Source organism: Pinus tabuliformis, chromosome 8 (genome assembly GCF_031772625.1).
Source record: "Pinus tabuliformis cultivar Carrire ecotype Pingquan chromosome 8, CPIR1, whole genome shotgun sequence".
Lineage (NCBI taxonomy): Eukaryota > Viridiplantae > Streptophyta > Pinopsida > Pinales > Pinaceae > Pinus > Pinus tabuliformis.
The window spans coordinates 410,341,424-410,358,021 of record NC_142294.1 but is presented as its reverse complement, the minus strand read 5'-3'; the positions used below and the strand labels follow the sequence as shown (position 1 = coordinate 410,358,021).

Genomic DNA, 16,598 nt, shown 5'->3' with positions numbered 1-16,598 from the left:
TCAACTATGAACTGAACTATCTTCGACTCCTCTATGACCTCCTTTTTATACAATCCCATGGTCCGTGGAGCATGGGTAGATCTCTAAAGCCAACATTATTTTACACAAAAGAAGGGTGGAAATACTTTATTGACTCTTGACATAATCATTAGCCCCAAAACTTGGGCCTTTAACCCCAAAATTGACCCCAGGGAACCCGTTCCCAATAGGCTCCCAACACAAATATGGTGACTCGCCCTTGAGTAACTCTTCCGACATAGAGATCTTATCATGAAGACCTCTTAGCTCCACCTACACAACTGCAAATTTGGTGGTGTACTGTGTTGTCGCCTACTTCATCTGTTCGACCAGTTGCTCTATCACTGGCATTGTGCCATATGCTTGTACCTTTTGTTTTGTTCCCTCCAGACTAGCCAGTTTTCCTTTGACGGTGGTTGTGTTCACATAGGATTCATTAAGCGAAGGCCCTATTCTGGCCTTGAGGATGCTCTCTTTATGCTGCGCTGCATCGCGCTACATCCACCTTCTCCTTTAGCACCTTTGCCTCCTACAATTTTTCTAGCCTCTATGTAAGGGCGACGATGCGCACTGTCACTTTGACTTCATCATATCTCTGTTACAACTCTCGGGCCTCTGTTTCCAACCTTTGCAAGGTGGTATCCTCCTGCGATTTGGTAACCACTTCAAGTGCCTGCTCGAATAACATTGTGCACTCCTTCATTGCGCTATCTACAGTGGCTACTGCATCTCTGACAATGGCCTCACATTGCTCCTTTACCTTTGGAAGAGTCGAGGGCTTGTCCCTCAATGCATGTTCTATGATCTTAAGATTCAGTTCCAACAAAAATTTGGCCAGTTCTGATCTCACTTCATGCACTCCAGCAACAAGCTTCTAAATCTGTTCATCCATTAACACATTTTCAGGAATATCTAGCTTGGGAACAGACATGCATGCCTCCACCACTAGCTTGGTAGTGTGCTCATTCTTCACGGTGATAACTATTATGAAACCAGCTCAAGAAAAGATAGAAAAGATAGATCAATGCCTTAGAATTAAGCCTCTTCGAGGGGGAAACCTCCTTTACATTACATAAATGAACAATTCTTGGATGATACAAATGACAAAACCTCCTTTCTATATATAGGAGTCTAAGGAGTCACAATATAATCCAGCCAACCTAAAAATAATAATATACAGCCACAAAAATAACAATAGAGGGATTCTATGGGGCACAAAAATAACAATATGGGGGTAATAGGGGCACAACAATATAAATAAGGGATATAACTACAATAGTAATGGGGTAATCACTAGTATTATAGGGACCCAACATGCCCCTCTCCTTCAAAAAAGTGTTGTCCTCAACGCTTGAGTAGTTCTGGATACTTCTGCATAAAATTCTCATCCTCCCATGTGGAATCTTCAGCGGATAAGTTCTTCCACTTGATAAGATACTCTGAAATTGATCGATTTCGTAGCTGTCGAGTTCTTGTTTCTGTGACTGCTTCCGGTTCCAATATAATTTTTCCTTCCTCGTCAAGTTCTGGCAATATTGTTTGAATTGGGAGCTTGTCACCTATAACCTTCTTTAAACATGAAACATGGAAAACTGGGTGCAATCGAGAAGCTGCAGGAAGCTCCAATTTGTATGCCATAGTACCAATCTTTTGCAACACCTTGTACGGACCATAATACTTTGGTGATAATTTATTATCCTTCTTAGCTTGCTTTAGGGACATTTTCTTATATGGTTGTAGCCGTAGGAATACCCAATCACCTACATCAAAACTTCTTTCACTGCGATGTTGATTTGCCTGTTGTTTCATTCTATTTTGTGCCAACACGAGGTTATCCTTTAAGAGTTGGAGGACTTGTTGTTGATGTTCGATGTGATGTTCCACTGCCTGAACCTTAGAATTTTCTCTTAAATATGATGTGATGGATGGTGGTTGATACCCATAAAGTGCCATAAATGGGGTCATTTTTGTTGCTGTATGGAAGGAAGTGTTATACCACCATTCAGCCAGAGGCAACCATTTGACCCATTGTGTCTGTTTATCAGATACAAAGCAACGAAGATATCCTTCCAAACATTTGTTTACTATCTCAGTTTGCCCATCAGATTGAGGATGATAAGATGAGCTATGAGCTAACTGAGTACCAAGACAAGAAAATAATTCTGTCCAAAAATTTCCAGTGAAAATGGGATCTCTGTCACTTACAATAATCTTTGGGTTTCCATGTAGCTTTTGAACTGTTTCCATAAATGCAGTAGAAACTGTACTGGCTTTAAATGGATGTGATAATGCACAAAAGTGTGCATACTTGGTAAGTCTGTCAACTACCACCATGATGACACTCTTTCCCTCAGACTTGGGTAAACCTGTGATAAAATCCATTGAAACCTCCTCCCAACGTTGGCTTGGAATGGATAAAGGTTGTAATAGACCCGGTGTCTTAATTGTTTCAACTTTATTTTGCTGGCAAACCAAACATTCCGCCACAAACTTTTGAATATCTGATTTAAGGCCATCCCAAAAAAATTCCTTCTTAACCCTGTGGTAAGTTTTTAAAAATCCTGAGTGCCCTCCTAAGGGAGAAGTGTGCAATTCCATAAGAATCTTTTGTTTTAGCTGGGAATTCTTACAGAGGTATAAGCGATCTTTGTACCATAACGAATCATTTTGCCAGCTAAATGTATCAGAAGTACTGGAATCTTGTTGTAGCTTTCGAATAAGTGCCCACACTTCTTCGTCATTCTTCCATTCCTCCCTTGCTTCGTTTATCCAATCTGGTTGGATAATAGAAATGGCACACAACAATGCTTCCACATCCTCATCCTTTCTTGAGAGTGCATCTGCCACCACATTTTGCTTCCCTTTTTTGTAGATGATTTCAAAGTCATAACCCAACATCTTTGTGACCCACTTTTGTTGCTCTTCAGAGGATAATCTTTGTTCTAAAAAGTATTTAAGGCTATCATGATCCGTTTTTACCTTGAAGTGTCTTCCCATTAGGTAGGGTCGCCATTTCTTAAGTGCATGGAGTATTGCCAACATTTCCTTCTCATAAATAGCTTTGCTTAAAAACTTTCCCTTGATTGGACGACTTTCAAAAGCAATGGGTCTTTCATCTTGCATTAGAACAACACCAATTCCATTTCCTGAAGCATCACATTCCACAATAAAGGTTTTTGTGAAGTCCGGTGTAGCTAAGACCGGTGCTTGGCACATTGCCTCTTTAAGATGTTCAAAGGCCTTTGTTGCTTCCGGAGTCCATGAAAATGAATCTTTCTTCAATAATGTTGTTAGAGGTGCTGCTATTCTCCCATAATTCTTAACAAACTTGCGATAATACCCTGTCAACCCAAGAAATCCTCGCAGATGCTTTATGGATGTGGGGATTTTCCATTCCTTAATGGCTTTAATTTTGCTAGGGTCTACCTTAACTCCTTCATGAGATACAATATGACCCAAATATTCCACCTCCTGGACTCCAAAGAAACATTTGGATCTTTTTGCATATAATTGTTTCTCCTCCAATAGTTGTAGCACCCTGTCAACATGTTCAACATGATCCTTCCAAGACTTGTTGTAGATTAGTATATCATCAAAAAATACTAACACAAATTTTCTAAGGAATGGTTTGAAAATTGAATTCATCAAACCTTGAAATGTTGAAGGTGCATTGGTAAGGCCAAAAGGCATGACCAAAAATTCATAATGACCCTCATGAGTTCTAAATGCCGTTTTCGGAATGTCTTCAATCTTCATTCTGATTTGATGATATCCCGAACGAAGATCCAACTTGGTGAAGTAAATTGATCCATGCAATTCATCCAGTAATTCATCAATAACAGGAATGGGGAACTTATCTTTAATAGTGAGCTTGTTGAGCTCCCTATAATCCGGACACATGCGCCATGATCCATCCTTCTTGTGCACCAATACTACTGGAGCTGAGAAAGAACTTTGACTCGGTTGAATTATACCAGCCTCTAGCATTTCTGCAACCATACGTTCAATTTCACTTTTTTGGACATAGGGATATCTGTACGGCCTGATGTTTGGAGGAACACTTCCTGGAATCAGATGAATAGCATGATCATGATCACGCATAGGTGGGAGACCTTTGGGAGTCTCAAATACCTTGGAATGATTGTCCAAGACTTTTTGGAGATCTGGAGAAATAGATGATTCCAATGTGGAAACATCTAGCGAACATAATTGTGCAATTACACCTCTTTGCTCCTTTTTTAGAAGCTTTGTCATGCCATTAGAGCTGATTATCTTTCCTGGTTTCCCTGCAATACCCCTTAATTCAACTTCCTTTCCTTCCGTAGAAAATTTGATGAAAAGTTCTTGAAAATTAAAAGCTATTGTACCCAAGGATTGTAGCCATTGGACTCCTAGTACAACATCAACACCTCCCATTGGAATGGAAAGCATTGGGCTAGTCAATACATATTCTCCCATGGATAGCTTGATATTATGGCACTTTCCAGAGAAATTTATTGTTCCTCCATTTGCAATCATCACTTGACACTCTGGTGCTGGATATAGGAAGCAATTCAATTCTTTTGCTACCCTACAATGAATAAAATTGTGGGTGCTTCCTGAATCAATCAACACTATTACCTTTTTCTTCTTGATTTGTCCTTCTATCTTGATGGTTTGAGGAGTGGTAATTCCCGCCAATGCATTACAAGATATGGTCGGATTTATTTGTTCTTCATCTAGGCTTTGTTCCTGGAGTATATCTTCTTCTTTTGACCTTTCTTGCTCCTTTTCTTCTTCCTCTTCACAATCTATGTAGAATAATTTCTTCTCAGCACACTTATGACCTTTAGTGTATTTGCTATCACAACTGTAACAAAGCCCTTTTGCTCTTTTTTCTTCCAATTTTTGTGGTGTCAACCTTATAGGTTGTGGAAGACTAGGGGCAACAACACTTCCGTCTTTATAGTTGTGAGTGGTATGCTTCCTGATTGCCATAATTTTGCTTTCCATTTTTCTTGCTAACCTGAATGCCTTCTCTAATGAATCAGGTTCCCAAAGGCAAACATCATGTTGGATATTATCCTTTAAAGACCCTATGCTCCTCTGGAATATCTTTTACCCTTATGTTCAATTTTTGGAACTCCTCAATGTGCTCCATTACTGAACCCTTTTGTTTGAGACTTATCAATTGGCTAAAAAAAGTGTTGCTTTTTGTATCTTCATAATGTGCTATCAATTCTTCCGTAAAAATTGCCCAAGTGATAAATTGTTTACGAGAGCAAAGCCATTGATACCATACAAACTGATTTGGTTCCAAATATACAGTTGCCATACGTACCTTTTGTGCATTTTGCACATTATTGAGATCGAAGAATTGCTCCATCTGTAATATCCATGTGGCGGGATCCTTGCCATCAAACTTCCTCATATCGATTTTTGGAATATGGTGATTCTTCGATCCAACATTAGCATCTATGGAATCATGATTAACATTTCTTTTGTTCTCATCATGAGTTTCCTTTACTACCTTTTCACCATTAGTGACCCTTTCTTGTAGCAACTTCTTCAATTATTCCATGTCTGTCTTCAAATCTATCTTCAAATCTGCCATGTCCCTCTTCAAATGTGTCTTCGAGTCATCCATCTTAGCTTCCATGCCCTTTATCTTGGATTCCACGCCACTTATCTTAGCTTCTGTTAGCTTTTGTGAGTGTGACATTTGTTGCACTTGTTCTTGTAATTTTGATATATCATGTAGCATTTCTTCCTCTTCTTCATGAGTCATGCTAGAGCTTTCAGGTTCCTTACTAGGTGTTTGCATTTTCTTTCCTCGGGGCATCAGTTACTGATAATAATGCTTTACTATTCCCTTTGAATTACGTTAAACCAAGCTTACACAAAAATTTAAAAAAAAACTACACACATTTTTTCACTTTATAGAAGCCTGATATTGAATCTGATGTATCTCTGTAATTTCGGATCATCCAATTCTGAAATTGCTACCTGTAGTAGCCTTCTGCGTTCTCTTTCCAATGCCACAAGTCTGAGCCAAATTGGATTCTCCAAGGAAGAGTTATGTGAAATCTCCCACAGTGACTTGCTTTTAGATTGGTTCAGTAGAGCGAACTTGTACGATGTGCCACGAGTCGCTGTTTCAACCTTTGAATCTGAAACACACACACAAGAAGCTACATTCTGTCCTCTTTCTGTACCGTCTTATGAAATTTCAATCCGATCCCCAGAGAGAAGGTTATGACGATTTTCCCCAGGTCACCTGTTTTGAATGTAATTCAGGAGTCTGCAAAAAGACCAACTTCCTCAGATCATATCTCTGCAAATATCACGCGAAAAGCTCTGAAATTCGGACCCAAAGTTCAGCGCGATTTCTTCTCAAATGGGTTTTTTTTCTACTTTTGAAACATCACAAAAAAACGTTATAGAGAAAATGCCACGATGACCTGTTTGGAGCAGCGAAACCCTAGAATCCAAAGCTCTGATACCAAATGTTATGAAACCAGCTCAAGAAAAGATAGAAAAGATAGATCAACGCCTTAGAATTCAGCCTCTTCGAGGGGGAAACCTTCTTTACATTACATAAATGAACAATTCTTGGATGATACAAATGATAAAACCTCCTTTCTATATATAGGAGTCTAAGGAGTCACAATATAATCCAGCCGACCTAACAATAATAATATAAAGCCACAAAAATAACAATAGAGGGATTCTATGGGGCACAAAAATAACAATATGGGGGTAATAGGGGCACAAAAATATAAATAAGGGGTATAACTACAATAGTAATGGGGTAATCACTAGTATTATAGGGACCCAACAATAACCTTAAAGAGATTGATGGCAGAAGTATTCTCAGAAAACATTTGGGCATTTTTCACCTTATTCTCGTTGATGACATTTAATTCTTGTTGTTCCTAAGCCCAAAGTTATGTGATTACACCATCATGCAAGGTGTGAAGGGCTTCACTTGGAAGTGCGACCAAGTCTAGCTTGACCTTCTGGAGGGTGTGTTATCTAGGTTGATGTTGGTGGCCACCCACCTATCACACTTGGACCCCCACAACTGTCTCTTTTAGTTTTTCAGTCTCCTTATTTGTAGCACAATTTACTATTTTTAGTAGTTTTTCAGGTCCTCGACTTTGAGAGCCATTTTGAGGCCCTAAACGACATTTCTTCGGAAATCTGGGAGAAGCATGGGTCCATGGACTGATGCTTCTCTTCCCAAAGGTTTATTCCTTGGATAGATATTTCTAACGAGCTATGGTGCACGTTAAAAGGAGATCGTATGCCAAAGTTAGGACCTTGGGAAGTTGATGTACCAATTTTCCCAAATGGGGCCCACAGTTTGGCGTTTCATCTCCTCAGGTTAGGTTTTTATGTTCAGGGTTTTCCATTGTTTCTCAACAATAAATAGGTCTTCAAGCCTCATTGTAACATATTTCAAAGGCATGTAGCCACCACATCTCTTCTTAGAGATAAGCTACCATCGCCCTAGCTAGTTTATTTCCATTTCTGTTTGTAAGCATATTTCAGTGTTTTACATTAATTAAATGAAGTATTATTTCTGCTGCATCTCTGTGCATATGGTTCACTCTATAATTTGTTGTGTTCTTGTTTAAATCTAGATCAGTGTTATAAGAGCGGTCTGCTCTTTCTCTATTTTTCTTTGCATGTACCCAACAAGGTTGGGATATAATGAGTTAGGGCTTGAACTTGTTGAACCTTTGCAAGACTAGCCTCGTAAAGCCCGATGGCCTCCCATGGCAAATGAAAATAAAGATGAGGGGGCAGGAGATACTATCAAAATCTTGCTTGAAGAAGCCCTCGAGTGACAAAGGAACAAGATGTTGGAAAACTTTTCCCAGATCCTTTAGCGGCTACCTTGAGGCGACACATTGGCTTCCAATAGCTACTTTGGAGATGCCACACCCTTTAAGGTAAAAGTTAATTTTGAAATCCACATCTTCGAGGGTTAGATAGATGCAGATGTCATAGATAAATGGTTAAATATGCTAGAGGTTTATTCTTTTGTTGATGATTTTTCCAGTCAAAAAAAATTATTTTCGCTCTTCTCAAGCAGCCCCCCACGTCAAGGACTGGTGGGAAACCTACTGCGAGCAGAAGGATGAAAGTATGGGCTCACTATTTTTAGCCACATCCACTTGGAATTCATTCTAGGATGCCATTAAGGAGCAATACTAACCTGTCAAAAGCTACGAGGACAAATACATAAAGTGGACCACACTACAACAGGGAAGGAACTAGGATGTGTCGGAGTTCATAAACATTTTTCATACCCTTTGCACATAGTTGGGTATCAAGGATTCTGAGATACATTTGGTACTCAAATACCATGACTATCTACATAGGTACATCTAGGAAGAGATGGAGTTCTTGAACATCTCCTCGCTTGGCACGACATATTGATACACTATCAAAATTGAGCATAAGTTTAAATAGAAGAAGTAAGATTATGGATCTGTGAATCCGAAGACTAAAGGACAAAACCAGGGTGGGGTCACCCAAGACAACCCATTGAAGCCACAAGAAAAGAAAAACACCATGAAGTTGAAGAAGGACACAAGAAAGTGGTGTGAGTTCCATAAGAGCCCCACTCACAACATAAGTGAGTGTCGGATCAAGCAGTTGCTGGTGGTCGAGTTGAAGGCTTCTAAATCAGATGCATGTTCCGACCCTCAGTCAGAACCCAATAAGGGGAATGACAAAGGCAAATCGATCATTGATGCGGAGCCTATTACCAGTATTGCCACTACCAAGATCCAGAAGATTGAGATCGAAGATCTAGAGGAGGGGGAGCGTATTTTCCACTCACAGAAGTGGGTGAAGGGTTCGCCACTACAATTCATTGTTGACAGTGAGAGCCAAAAGAACTTCATTTCAGCCGAGGTTGTGAAGCGATTGGGCCCACCGACTATAGCACACCCACAACCATAAAATATAGGGTGGTTTCACCAAGGACGAGATCTCTGAATTCACCAGCAGTGTTGCCTTCCCTAGAACATCAAACCCTTCACAAACGAGGTATTGTGTGATGTTGCACCTCTGTATGATTGTGATGTATTATTAGGCCATCCATACTTGTGGTGGCGACATGTTGTGTATGAGTACCAGCCTCTTTCTTTCATTATTTACTTGTGTAATTCATTATATATGATACCTGAGGTAGCCCCACCTACCGCTACCTCCTTGATCACTACTAAGAAATGCAACAAGCTCATCTCCCAAGTGAGGAAATTCATTTTTTGTCTGGTTGGCTCCCAAAGTAAGGGAAAGAATGTCGCCACATCCATGACCCCTGCAAACGGTTCCTCCACGCAGTAGCAGTAGAAGATAGATATGGTGATGACATTACACAAGAACAACTTCTCCTCACCCACAGGGGTACCACACATGTTTTGGGTGGGCGACAAAGTTTGGTTACATCTGCAGAAAGAACGCCTTACAAGAGCCCATCAGAAGCTCAAACCACTCCAACTTGGTCCTTACAACATTACCAAGGCTGTTGGAAATTATTCTTTGGAGCACAACTTTCCTCCATTCATTCACTGGCACTGAATGTTCAATGTGGAATTCCCTCCACCATGCTTCCCACCATTATTGGACACATCAGAGATTGTAGAATCACTCACCAGGGACCAAGTTCAATAGATGGAGGAACTCAATGCAATGTGGACCATTACTTCCTAAGCGAGGAGGAATGATCCAGGTGGATGTTGATGGCCACCCACCTATCCCACTTGGACCCCCACAACTATCTCTTTCAGTTTTTCAATTTCCTTATTTGTAGCACAATTTACTATTTTTAGTAGTTTTTCGAGTCCTGAACCTCCGGAGCTGTTTTGAGGCCCTAAACATCATTTTTTGGGAAATATAGGAGCAACATCAGTCTAAGGATTGATATTTCTCTTCCCAAAGTTGTAGTCCTCAAATAGATATTTCTAACGAGCTATGGTGTGTGTCAAACGAATATTGTATGCCAAAGTTACGACCCTGGGAAGTTGATGTACCAATTTTCCCAAGCGGGGCCCACAGTTTTGCGTTTCATCTCTTAGGGTTAGGTTTTTAGATGTTTATGGTTTTCCATTATTTCTCAACAATAAATACGCCTTCGAGCCTCATTGTAACATAGTTCATATGCATGTAGCTGCCACATCTCTTCTCAGAGATAAGCTACCATCGCCATAGCTAGTTTATTTCCATTTCTGTTTGTAAGCATATTTTAGTATTTTACATTAATGAAATGAAGTATTATTTCAGCTGCATCTCTGTGTATATGGTTATCTCTATAATTTGTTGAATTTTGGTTTAAATCCGAATTAGCGCGGACAGTGGCCTGATCATCATCTACTTTCGTGGTCAGCGCTCCATCTGGAAGAGCGATAAACCGAGGCTCCAAGGGGTGAACCATTTTTGCTACTTCAATTGTCCCAGGTGCCAAGTTGGTTCACGTCACGCTACTACAATCCACACTAGTTTTCACTTGTGATGCCTGGATTTGCAGCTCGAGTAAACCTATCTCAATGGTGGCCAAGGCTTACTTTTGCTGCTGCTCAAACTGTCGTAGCAGTTTCGCCGTGGCATCCCTCACCATATCACCAATGTCATTTAGATCACATTCTTTCAAGGTGATTGGGTCGAGGGAATTCTTTCTGGCCTTTGACTTTTCTGCGGCCCTACTACCTCTAGTTCCCTGTTGTGCTTAATCCATAATGGAGTAGACTCTAGGTTCACTCCTCCCTGCCCTATTTGCTAGTCCTCCTCTGCTTTTGTTTCTAGGGATAGTGACTTATGACTCCTGTCAAAGTCACGCTCGTCTTCTTCCTCTATCTATTTTTCAACAGCATGCTCTGCCATAGTTTTGTCCTCAGCCTCCTTCTTCCTCTTTTTTGTTAGTTGTTCCATCTTCCGCTTGGCCTCTTCTTTCTTTCGTCACACTGCGGACATGCTAGACCTAGCTACTAAGTCTGAAGAGATGCACTGGTCTGTTGGCTAGTGGTCAAGAACTGTTGTGATTGCGTCTTCCGTGCCCAAGTATGTGAGGTCATACCACTTTTGTTCAGAATCCTTCCATGCACACATGGAGAACTGGTGGAAGTTTGCCTTGAACTCCACATACTCTACCAGCTAATCATAAACAGTCAATGACAACCATGGTTTGCGGTTGATGGCCATGTGGATATTCATCTCCATCAATATCCAAAAGACTTTGTTGTCCTTGACCCTTTGGGGGTCCTTTGTAGCCCAGAGTGAAGTGAACTTTTCCACTTCTTGAAGGTCCTGTGCGACCGGAGGAAACTAACTATCCCCTCGTAACTCCCACGTGACCAGTGCTATCGATAGTAGCATCCATGCGTATTGAAATGTCCTGCTTTGATCCTACACCTCTCGACAGTTAGCAAGAAACTCACTGCAGAGGTAAAGCACCCAGTTGAACTGTATGCCCTCTACACATTGGGCCACTAAAGACACTACTGGTGTTGACAGTTCATCTGTGCGACACTTCCGCATAATCTTGCCTGCCAGGATCTGAGCAACTAACTTGAGCACGAGCTTGGTTATGCTAGTGATGGAGTAGTTGCACGACTTATTTACAAGCTTAAATTTATCCTTCATTGCTTCGGTGAGGTCATGGTCACCTTCCATTCCTCCAAACACCATGGCTTGATTTTCTCCTACATGTGCAACTGAGTGATCATATGGATCAGCATGTGAGTGATCAGTATCGGCTCCTCTAGCCACAGGCACCTATCATGCACTAAGCACATCAGCTACTTGATCACTATCATGGTTATGGGCTAAGTGGGGAAAGAGCTCCGTATCATCCAAATCCCAATCCTATACTTTTAATGGGGGGATGCACCCCAGGCAGGGTCCTTCAAAGGCAATTTTGTTTGGCAGCAAGGGTGTATGTAGCACAACCTTGTTTTCATCCATATCCTTTGGAAGCTTTTTCTTGCCTCTGTGCAGAGGAATGTACTTAGGCAGCTTAGAGATAGGGTTAGACCCCTCAATGTCAACATCCTCCACCCTCATGTTAATGTCTTCTTCATCCATGGGCATCTCCTCAACATCCTCTTTAGGTTCAAGGTCAATTAGCTTTCCCTTCTCCTCCAAGGTGGGCTTTTTCTTCTGCGAGTGCCTTCTGGGTGATGTGTGCACTAGCTATGGCACTTGCTACTTATCTTTCTTTGCTTTTGGACCCTCTTGTGTTGGTGTAGGCCTTAGCCTAGGACTCCTCGGTGACTTAGGCACTTTTGTTGGTACTTCGATGCTCTCAACCTCTGGCGCAGCTTCCTTAGCTACCATTGCTACTTTTCAAGCAGTTCCCTCAGCTACCATTACTTCTCCTTCACTCATGGTTTCTATAGGCACTAACATAATACTAGACAACAACTACCTAGTCTCTTTGGCAACCTCTCAAACACTGAACTCGCTATCAAAGCTTCAAAACTCTCATGGTTCATGCGCGCCTAAGAGCTCATCATGTCAATTTCCAAAATGTCAAGTGCTTTTCAGTGGGCAACCACCTGTAATTTATAAGCATTCTTAAATTCAAATCCAACCATTCCCCCCAAAATTCGTTCATAAATGTTGGATAGGTAGGAGATTTCCACAGATATTTCCCTTAAATTCCAACTTAAATGTCACGCCCCCGCTCTATTTTGTGGATTTACCATTGTCAAGTCATGAAGAATGACCATAATGGTCACTTTTTGACTACCCTGCGTGGTCTGTTCTTGGATAGCGCAAATCTCTGTGCATTTCTGCTAAAACTGTGACATTCCTTCATTCGACGCAGTTCTGTAATCGCACAGCTCCCCAACCCGGGGAGTGTAGTTTATAGTCCTGCGCCTCCTTTCAACTGCTTGGAGCACTAAGACTATGCTTCCACCATGTACTCATCTAGTCAGATCGCTGGTGTATGGCTTCAATCCACTACCATTCACTCGCTTTGGGAATGTTTCCCCATTGAACTTTACCAACTAAACTACTCCACCATTGGTAATCTCCTTAATGACATAGGGCCCGAGCCAATGCATTCAAAATTTTCCTAGAAATTTATCAAACTTGCTATCATATAATAGAACTAAATCATTTACCTTGAAGGTGTGTATTTTGATGTGTCGATCGTGCCATTCCTTTTCACGCTCCTTTTGAACCTGTGATGGAATTGATCTAGAATATCATATTCTTTAAGCTCTCTTAGCTATCCAAGCCTCTCCTCTAGGGCTCCATGATCTTCCATTCCTGTGAATGTCACTATGCGCACACTAGGTACAATTTACTCCATCAACATCACAACTTCCATGCCATAAACCAGTCTGCATGGCGTTTGTCTAGTCAACTTCTTGCAAGTCATTCTATAAGCCATAGCACCGCAGGCATGCGAACATCCCAATCATTTCTTTGAGCATTTCAAACCCTCATGAGCATGCTCTCCAATATTTTATTAAACACATCCACCATCCCATTAGCTTGTGGATGATAGGGTGTGCTCTTCTGATGGTAAACCTGAAACTCTTCAGTCACCGCGCTGATCATCTCATTGAGAAAGTGTGTAACGCGATCACTCATTAGAATTATTGGACAACTTAACCTTGTCAGCACATACTCAAAGATGAATTTGGATACTATCGCACTTGTACAGTGCTTCACAGGCTGTGCCTCTACCCATTTGGTTAAGTACTCAGTCGTGGTGATGATGTACTGCGCACCCGTCTTTTTTCCTGGAGGCTGAATTGGTCCTACAAAGTCAATCACCCACTTCTCAAAGTGTTGTAGTGATATCATGGATTCAGCAGAAGCTCATCCCTGTGTGAGAGTTTACCAGTCCTTTGGCATGTGTCACATGCCCTACAATATGCTTTTAAATCCTTATTCAAGGTCAGCCACCATAACCCAACGTGTAGAATCTTTTACGTTGTTGCTTTTCTTCCATAATGACCTCCTATAGATCTATTGTGAGCCTTAGTGAGGATGTTGTTTCATTCAAACTCTGGCACATAATGTCACAATATTTCATTTGATCCCATTTTGTAGAAGTTACATGCAAGGACAAAAAATTATGCCATGTGTACCACCAGTTCCTTCTTCTATTGGCTTGTATATCCTTCCGGAGTCGTACCTATTCTCAAGAACTGTATAATATGTTCAAAGTGGTTGTCTGCAATGTAGACGACAAAGAGTTGTGCATCAGGTAGTCCTTCCTCCAAATTCATAGGTTCCTCTCTTGTTTCAATGTGTGACAGATGATTTGGTCCAACATTCAAGTGTCATGGTTTCACAATAACTTTAAAATCATACTCCTAGAACAACAACAACAACCATCTGCATATCTTCCCCCCCAACATAGGCTTGGGTACCATGTATTTTAATGTAGAATCATCTGTATACATCTTAAAATGTCTTCCTGAGAAATGAAGCCTAAACTTTTGGAGCGCGTACACCATAGCTAGTCCTTTGTGCTTTGTCGTGGAATAATTTTTCTCAGCTTTGGACAGCTTCCTACTTGTGAATGCTATAGGGTGATCCAAGTCCCCTTCACTGGCCTGTGTCAGTAATACTCCCAGCGCAATACATGGCACATCCACATGCACATGAAACTCCTTCTTCCAATCTAGGAAGACTAGGATTGGTGCGATGACCATTTTCTCCTTCAGCACATCCAAGCTCTTTTGGTGTTCTTCATTCCAACAGAACGTAACATCCTTCTTTAAAATTTTTTCCATTGTCGCGGTGATCTAGGCATAGCTCTTAATGAATTTCCTATAGTATCTTGTATGCCCCAACGTTGTGCGCAACTGTTTCACACTCCTTGGCACCTCCAAATTAATTATGACCGCGATCTTCATATGGTCTACCATCAAACCTTGTCTCATACCACATGGCCTAGGAAGATCCCGAAAGGGACAAAAAACAAACATTTCTTCATATTGAGCATGATCTGGTACCTTTTTCATGTATCCAGCATCAAGCGCAGACTTGCCACATGGCACTTCACTAGTCGAAACACTTTCCATTCATCAAAGTATACTTCCAAAAATTTATGAATGAAATCCTTGAACACCATGATGAATACACATGAAAAGAACATCTATGCATTCTTCAACTGAAAAGGAATCACCGTATATTGGAAGCATCCCCATTTAGTCGTGAAGGTTGTCTTACTTCTATCCTCCTCCACGATCTTGATCTGATGGCACCTAGAGAACCCATCAGTGAACGAATATGCTTCCTGGCCACCTACATTATCTAAGACCTCATCAATGAATGAGGTTGGGAAGGGATCACGCACATAGGAATCATTAAACTTCCTGAGATCTATGCAGATCTTTATTTCTTCCTTCTGCTTCCTTTCCTGAAACACTATTGTGCTTACCCAATTAGATTCTTCCACCGGTCCAATAATACCTTATGCGAGAATCTTGTCTAACTCTAAGCTGACCCTTTCCTTATTCTTCAGATTAAGGTGGTAAGGTCTTTGCTACACAGGTTTCATGTTCAGTTTTAAGGTGATCTTTGTGACACCTAGGTCCCCTATTATCCATTTCATATTTGAAAACTTTGTGGTAAACAGATCATGATATTCACGGAGTAGTTCGGCGACCTTATTTACTGTCACATCATCTCAGTGGTCTTGAGTGGATCAGTTATGTTTGGGTTCTCTAGCTATCGTCCTTCAACTTCGTGGTGTCGTTTAGTCTCTGGAATATTAATCTTCCTCGGGTATTTGTCTTCTTCTTCTGTTGTGACATTGTAGCACTCCAACGTGTGGCTCAGCTGGGTAGTCCAATCAAGTTGAATCAAATCTAGAGGATCCTATTGTATCCTGAAAATTGTTTTCTTAACATCCTACAATGCTTCATCGATATATTCAAATCCATCCTCAAAGTTGAACATCATCAAAAATCCATGGTACAAAACATCCTATTCTTCGATGCCATGGCGGAGTTCCATCTCCAAGTACCAATTCATTAGTATAACATCCAAGGTATGACAAAATAGATGGACCCATTCCTATTGAGGCGTTGCTCCATACACTTTAGTCAATTTCACCAAATGATCGTGGAGATCATTTCTCCCATCATATTTTTCTGTTAGTCGCACCTTCGAATGAGAAAAGTGTACCCTCATCATCCTCCTATATTTGCGCCAATCATCAAAACTATCTTTGTGTGTACCCCACCATCTTGTGGGTGTAGCGCGCAGTGCCCAATCTAATGCCTGGAAGTGATGCTTCTCTAGTACTTTCCTTTCAAATGCATCTAAAAAGTGATCAACATCAGTTAAGTCATCGTAGTGAGCCGTATTTCTTACCTCTGATGATACATAGTGCAACGACTTGGTCATCATACTACAGCGCAGCGTAGATACTTCATGTAGTCGGTTTTTCTAATGCTCCGGTTCTTCTTTCGAATCTGATGTATAAGAGCTCTCGCGGTCCCATGTAATACATCCGTCTACTGTCGGATTCACCCAATCCCAATCTCACGCTGTTATCTTGTAACTCTGGTCCAAATCATCATCACTTTCATAATTCTGAACTGGTTCTATATAGC

General features: G+C 41.0%; 1 protein-coding gene across 1 annotated transcript in view; it reads right to left on the bottom strand.

Annotated features, from left to right (window-relative positions):
* LOC149235799 (cysteine protease XCP1-like) overlaps positions 1 to 12,099 on the bottom strand; it is a 107,978-nt gene extending 95,879 nt beyond the window's left edge. The window contains exons 1-2 of the mRNA XM_089368670.1: positions 11,959 to 12,099; positions 11,464 to 11,784 (exon numbers count right to left, since the gene is read on the bottom strand). Of these exons, the coding sequence (XP_089224796.1) occupies positions 11,464 to 11,784; positions 11,959 to 12,099 (462 nt within the window). The remainder of the gene's footprint in view (positions 1 to 11,463; positions 11,785 to 11,958) is intronic.
* Positions 12,100 to 16,598: the final 4,499 nt, after the last annotated feature.